Source organism: Blennius ocellaris (assembly GCF_963422515.1).
Source record: "Blennius ocellaris genome assembly, chromosome: 16".
NCBI lineage: Eukaryota > Metazoa > Chordata > Actinopteri > Blenniiformes > Blenniidae > Blennius > Blennius ocellaris.
Genome location: NC_137665.1, coordinates 14,679,752 through 14,687,169, shown reverse-complemented (window position 1 = coordinate 14,687,169; position 7,418 = coordinate 14,679,752). Strand labels below are relative to the sequence as shown.

Sequence of the window (7,418 nt, the reverse complement as noted above, 5' to 3'; positions counted from 1 at the left end):
AACTGTACCTCACCGTATGCAGACGCTCATGTTTTTTTAAGTGAAATGAAACCCGCCAGGCAGGTGGAGAGGGAATAATCTGATAACTAATGCAACTCCAAGAGACATCCAAGCACATTTCCTATTACAACAAATGCAAACATATCAAATATGCCATCCTCTAGTGATCACAAATGACAATGGTCTGTAATTAAGAGCAAAATCAATGTTAAAACAAATTTCCCTTTTATTGTTTTGTCAAGACCAAAAAGTACAGGGTTGCCTGTCTCTCACATGTACTGTCTCTAATTCATAATGAAAGAAGGGCTCAGGTATATTCACAGTTCGTTCATTGCCAAAATGAAACCGCAGTTTCCCTGATTATGAGTCTCTCATTGAAATGCTGTGCCTCAGTCTGTTATATGAGGATGTGTCAGGGCACTGTTTCGCTTTTACATATTTTTTCTGAGTTGATCCGTAATAGCATCAATGCAAAAAAACATGAAAGATGTTTTACCAAAGAATTAAAACAGAACATAATGAAACGAACACCAAACAGAAAGAAATGTAGATTTTACCATCTTGATGTCTGACTGAGAGTGAAACCACTGTGAAGATCCGGCAATAAAACTTTGTTGTAAATTTATAATCCCCTCTTTTGCTTTTGCTTTGTTTGTACATCACCTGTAGCTGGTTGATCACATTGCTTCCACTCACATCCATGTATAAACCTAAAGTATCTTGAACTTTCATTCACAACAAGTCAAATGTTCACATGTCAGTAATTCTATGTTGTAGGTACAATATAGGTGTTTTTTGGTGGTCAGAACTTTCACCTCACAGCGAGATGATTCCTGGTTTTATTCTCGCCACAGATGCTTTCCCATGTTTTCCCGGTGCACATGAGGATTTATTTTTCTCAGTGTCCAGTTTGCTGTGTTTGTCCTGTAATGTACTGGTGACATTTGCAGGGTGACCTTGACCTTCATCCCCTTATAGCTGATGAGCTCCAATAACCCATTAACCCCGGATGGATAAATCAATATTAAAGATCAATGGCTGCACCTTAACTAGAGAGTCCCTTTGCTCTTTGTCTTATTGGACTTATCTGACTGTATTAGCACATCTTATCACATGTAAGACAGGCAGGCGATATTAACTGCATATTGAAACACCTTATCTGTTTTATCTTGTTAGCTTGCATCATAAGGTGTATGTTTGCAAGAAATTAACTCTCGGCGTAACGTACTGCTAGAGATGACCCTGCACGACAAGAAGAAGCGTTGTGCTGTCAGATATATCACGTGACAATTAGGCTTCACCACAGTCGCCACGACCCGTATTCAGCCGTTTCACTTCCCCTCAGAAACTCTCACACGGGGCATCCTGTCGAGTGCATCTGCTTCTGCAGACTCTCAGTATGATAGGTCTTGTACTGTATAGTGCCGCATGCTCGCTTCTTCACATGTGTCTGCTCTTAAATAGCACAGTCCGCCTCCACAGGCTGAGCACATGAATGGACCCACACCAGGGAGTTGTTATGCTTCCCCACCTGGGACAGTAGAAAATACTCCTTTCACTGTTTGCACTGCGGCTCCCGGGCAGAATCTATGACCTTGAGCCAGCCTGGCGCCTCAGCTGTGTCCAGAAAACACTTTTCCTTTTCTCTAAAAAAAAAAAAAAAATAGGCAGAAAGACACACGGCAGAGCACACTGAACTTCCTTCTCTAAACAGCTGTAAAATAAAATGTGTTTGCTCTCAGTGCTGGAGACCGGTGGTCACTAAGGTTTTTCCAGGCCACTGTGCACCACCACTGGACCTTCTCTCAATAATTACTGGGCTGAAGGAAAAAGTCAGGCCACGTGTAGCGGGAAGCGTCCCAGCTGCAATGGACCGTGCCACGATGCCAGAATAGATTCAAAGAAGACTAATGGAAGAGTTGCAGTCTGCGCTTCTTAATGCTGCTGGACTGACTGTGTTTGACAAAAGTTCAGTCAATTTGCATGAGGTCATGGGTCGTCTTTGAAAACATTCGGATTAAAGCACTTCAACTGTTTTATGCTGTTAATCCATCACCACAAACATTATCAGCATTTTAAAAAAAGTGATCACGAATAGATGCATGAAGTTGAACGGCGAAAGCTCACTAATGTCCGAATGTCCAAGGTCAGTCAGTTCAAGAGTTTGGACAATGCTGGGCAGTTGTGTAGATTTGAAAGAGGTTCAAGGCCTGCTGTTATCTGTCCCACAGATTCTGGGACAGTAGCCAAGCTGATGCCATCTTGAGGGGAGAAGTGCAACAAAATAGCAGGAAATTCCTCCTTGGTTTGCTCACATCAGCAGCAGAAAGTCCTTTTTTTTTTTTTTTTTTTCCAAATCAGGCTGAAATGTTCCATAAAGATGCAAATTCTTTTGGCTGGATATGAACTCAGCTGTAGGAAAATGCAAATGCAATGGTAACCACTTAAATTTCATGGAGAGCAGAAATGAAACGACCAGATCAGAAAAGTCTTTCACTAATAAAAGCCTCAAAATAAAATGTATCTAGAAGAATTTCACCCACAATATCAATAAAAGTAAATGACCTGAGCTCCATCTGCAAAGTGTATTCTGTCTACAAAGTGTCTTAGCAGATAGAAGTCATGCTACATGATCAACCCTGTGCTACGTTAACTTTACCAATGATTCTTTTACGTAATCAAGGTTTCAAAGGAACTATCTCATTACTGTAAGTCTGTATCTTGGCAGCAGATAATAATTTAACAGGAACCAGTCATCTTTAATTGAAGAAGAAACAATTGAACAAAACAATTTTGGAAATGTGTCACTTACATAACAGGTTTTCAGTGACTGCGAAAGAATTTACATGATGGATTGTTTGAAGTGTTCAAACTCTGGATTTTAGTTCAAGTTCCTTCATTCAGAAAGGTCCAGGTTTCCCTTTCACTGTAAATAAATATTTGTGAAAATTGTGTTTGAAATCTGCAAATCCTTGTCAATCCAACAAGACTTGCCTTCTTCTCAGATAATTGATTTTGAGAAAAGTTTAAGTTTTTCTCTTCTGTATTTTTTTGGGTTGGGGGGGGGGGGGGGGGGGGGGGGTTGACGCACGTGTCAGGATCACAGCTGCTTTATCAGATATCAGTGTGGCTTCGGTTACCGTGTTGTACTACACTGATGATTTGCTGCCATCTCGTGTTCAACTTGTGTAACGTTATTCACAGTTTCCAGTGAGCCAGGACCACAGTTAAAATAGATTTTTGTTGCACTGATCACTACATCCTACAGGTGTTGAAGACACAAACTCTCCGAATCTGTGGAAATAGCTGCTGTTTCCCACACGATTCAAGGTCAAGACAACTAGTCGAAGCCATCCAGGTGTCAGATGTCTACAATCAATTGGCCTTGTGATAGTACAAGACAAAACACCAATGGCTGAAAAGTTCCCACACCTCCTTCCCAGCATCCGTTTCATTTGGTGATGCACCCTCCGGCGGCTCAGAGCTGCTGTCAGATGGAGGAGGACATTGGCGAGCCAGGCTCCATGGACAAGAAGGTGGTTCTCATCACAGGCTGCTCCTCTGGGATCGGCCTCAGCCTGGCCGTCCGGCTGGCCTCCGACCCCAAGAAGACCTTCAAAGGTAACAAAACCTGACACACAGCTTGTGAAATGTCCTCTCGCGGAGATTTGGCTCAAGAATTTTATTGATGGTGACCTTTAGAGCAACTCCAACACTCTTACACAAAATTTAACTAATCATCATGACGACTTTCTTCAGATCCTTTACGGTCCAGTGTGTGAATTCCTTATTTACGTCAACGTTACAACATTCCACTTGTTTCTGTTCAGTCTATGCCACAATGAGAAACCTGGCCAAGAAGGAGCGTCTCTTAGATTGTGTCAAAGGGCTGCACAGAGACACACTGGACATCCTCCAGATGGACGTAACCGACCAGAAATCCATCCTGGATGCAAGAGAAAGAGTGGTGGAGAAACGAGTTGATATTTTAGGTAGGTGGCTTCTTCACTGTGGGCTCATGACGGCTGGTTTAATTAACGAGGCCACCAGCAGGTTTTACTAGGCTTTTCCTCGTTGTTTGCAGTATGCAATGCTGGTGTTGGCCTAATGGGACCACTAGAGGCGCAGTCTTTAGACTCAATGAGGCAGATTCTGGAGATCAACCTTCTGGGGACTGTCCAGACCATCCAGGCTTATCTGCCAGGGATGAAGGCGCAGGGGCAGGGCCACATCCTGGTCACTGGCAGCACAGGGGGGCTCCACGGTGAGACAAGCTGATGGTTGACAGTATAGAGAATGTCAGCAATGTGGAGCAGGTGCAGCTTTAAACCAGTCACTCTTCTCGCAGGGCTTCCGTTCAACGAGGTGTACTGTGCCAGTAAGTTCGCAATCGAGGGCACGTGTGAGAGTTTGGCTGTTCTCCTGCGACACTTCAACATACAGTGAGTTTACGGTCACTTTATGTTCTGGGTTTGTCAAACATCTGGCCCGTGGTCCATCACAGGCCTGCAGGAACATATAACATGGCCGGTTGGATCAGTGCAAAAAACATTAACCTACTGTACATTTTTCAATGAAAGTATTTGCTGCTTTTTTTTTATTTTCTTTGTTTAATGAGGATCTCAGTCACTAAACAAGACCGTGTTAATCGGCAAGAAGAGTAGTGAACATACTGTAACTTCAGTCAAGAGATCAGATGATACAGATTTAGCTTTAGGGGGTGAATTTCTGAAAATATGCACGTTGAAGGCCGCACCTACCGAGTGCAATGAGCGGTGAAAGGCTCATCAGGCAGGATTCCAGGCCCTGGATTTGTGCACTTCAATGTGTTTTTCACCAAAATGCATCGTCAAAGCCGTGTATTGACTGCATGCTCTGTCCTGCAGTGTGAGTCTCATCGAGTGCGGTCCAGTCAACACCGACTTCCTGGTCAACCTGCAAAAGGCAGAGCTCGGTGACGTAGCTCTGCAGCAGGTCGACACTCAAACGCTCAGTCTCTATGAGAAGTACCTGCAGCACTGCAGCACCGTCTTTCAAAATGCCGCCCAGGACACCGATGACATTGTGAAGGTTTGTCCACAATCTACAGCAGATGACCAATATGCCAACACTTCTTTGATCATTGTGAAATAATAAACTAGTGTTTTGCCATAGATCTGCCCATAAATGTGTGTCAGCGGATGAAATCTTAAATTTCTCTCTGCTCCTATGTGTTTCTTGTGTCCTCTCAGGTATTCCTGGAAGCCATCATGTCACCCAGCCCTGCATTCAGGTACTTCACCAGCGGGATCATGCAGCCCCTCACCAAGCTGAAGATCACAGATCCTGATGGACTGCAGTACATTAACACTATGAGCAAGATGATCTTCACACAAGAGGAGCAATAATGTGTTAGGTGAAAAACCTGCTAGAATGATAGGAAAGAGACAACCCCAGTATCGAGAGCAATAATAGTCACAACAATCAACATTTCTTGCGCAAGGGCAGAGAGTGAAGTCACCTGACAGCTCGTTCATCAATCTCCACCGTTCTTCCCTCTGCTGCCCGCTTTTATTCCCAATGTTGAAGTAGGCGGTTACATTCTTATTCCATGATACAACAAAGCAAGGTTAACACTGGATCTCAGGCCTGTGCATGTGTGTGTGTGTGTGTGTGTAAGTACATTTCTATGTGAGCTGAGAAGGTAGGAATTCCCTAAGATAAGATATTCCTCTGGCCTGAAGGTCAGAGACCTTGAAGACATCTCAGAACAGCGCAGTTAAAATATCTTCTCAAAAGTACAAGGTACAATGACTCGTGGCCTGGCAGGCGTAAAGCAGCGAACAACACAAACATGCATGAATCAACGATAACTTGCCAAAATGTTAACTCCCATTATACCAAGTACTAATCTTTAATATAAAGTACAAATTTACTTATCATAAGGTTGTTCCCATCTTTTTCTCCCTTTAATTTTAAACCAATGTGCAGACATTTCTCTTCTTGTGTGCAGTGATCATTTGCTTCTGTACCTTTGATCAACCAAATAAAGTTGAAACACTCTGACTCACTGTTGTTTAACCGGAAAAGGCAGAAGGTTTCAGGTTTTGAGACTTCACAATGTTTCACAAGGACTTTCACTCTTTCGTTGTTTGTTTTTCACAAGGTCAAAAAATGAGTTGTACGAGTGTCACAAAAAAAGCTAAAAATACTAAGAAATACACATTGAAGACTGAGTAAATTTTGAAAAACTGAAGAAATGTTTTAAATATATTTACACTGATTTAAAATGACAAGAATGTATTGACGTAGAGGAAATTTACAGGCAATGTTTATTTAACTTTTGACCTCGAAGTACAAGGTTGCTCTGACGCCCTGCAGTGGGTTCATGTTGCCACAACAAATGGCAATACAATGACGTGGCTTATTTGAGAATAAAATGCAACAAAAGGCTCCTTTTTCATAATTTGCAGTTCCTTGTCATTTGATCTCATGCCGTTATATCTTATGAAGGTGAAAGTTCAGCCTCGAAAGGTTAAATGGAGACAATCAGTGATAATATATGACATAAAAATGTGGATTACCCATAAACAGAATCAGTATTGCCTGTATGAACCAGTGACATTGAGTACAATGACCCCATGACGCCAACAATTAAACCATTATGCAATCTAGCCAGTGTCCTGTGACAATGACAGATCAGAAACAAGAAATGTGAGCCACAACAGCTAAAACGGATGTTTTCTCACAACTTTGTATTTAATTAAAGTATAAGGGTAAAGTCTCTTTGACTGTCTTGAAAAGCACAATACAAATAAAATGTATTCTTGTTCTTCTTGTTCTGGTTCTTCTTCTTCTTGTTCTTGTTCTTCTTCTTCTTCTCCTTCTTCTCCTTCTTCTTCTTCTTCTTCTTCTTCTTCTTCTTATTAATATTATTATTATTTAATATCGATCCATCTTCTATAGGCTTCCTACTTTATCCAGTACATCCATGTACTGTAATTTGTAATCTTCCTGAATTAATTGCTTATTGGTGTTACCAAACTGTAGCTTCATGAATAAAAGACTCAAGAAGTCTCACCTATTGCCCGTCCATGACATTTGACCCCCATCTGTGACCTTTAAACCCAAGAGTCTATTATTTGAACATGACACAGGTTATCTTGTCTGTCCCTCCTCAGGCTACGTCTCTAACCTGACTGTGATCGGACTGACTGAGCTCCTTAAATCCTTCCCTCATCAAATGCCCTAATTCAACCCTGGACATCTTGAAATGGCTCCTGAGCCACCAGGTCTGCCTGTTACAGCACAGCCTCTTAATACAGCAGAACTTAAAGGTGCAATAGCCTCTTAGTCCGTGAAGTCTAATACCCGCTATGTTATTATACTGATCTGTAGATTATTTTAATTAGAGTAGGGCTGAGGCTTCTGGAACATCT

General features: G+C 42.1%; 1 protein-coding gene across 1 annotated transcript; it reads left to right on the top strand.

Annotated features, from left to right (window-relative positions):
• Positions 1–3,524: 3,524 nt before the first annotated feature.
• On the top strand, positions 3,525–5,387 carry hsd17b1 (hydroxysteroid (17-beta) dehydrogenase 1; the record flags this gene model as incomplete). The annotated part of the gene is made up of 6 exons (XM_080512040.1): positions 3,525–3,621; positions 3,831–3,992; positions 4,085–4,264; positions 4,349–4,442; positions 4,887–5,070; positions 5,232–5,387. The coding sequence occupies 6 exons, from the start codon at positions 3,525–3,527 to the stop codon at positions 5,385–5,387; spliced, it is 873 nt and encodes a 290-aa protein (XP_080368166.1).
• Positions 5,388–7,418: the final 2,031 nt, after the last annotated feature.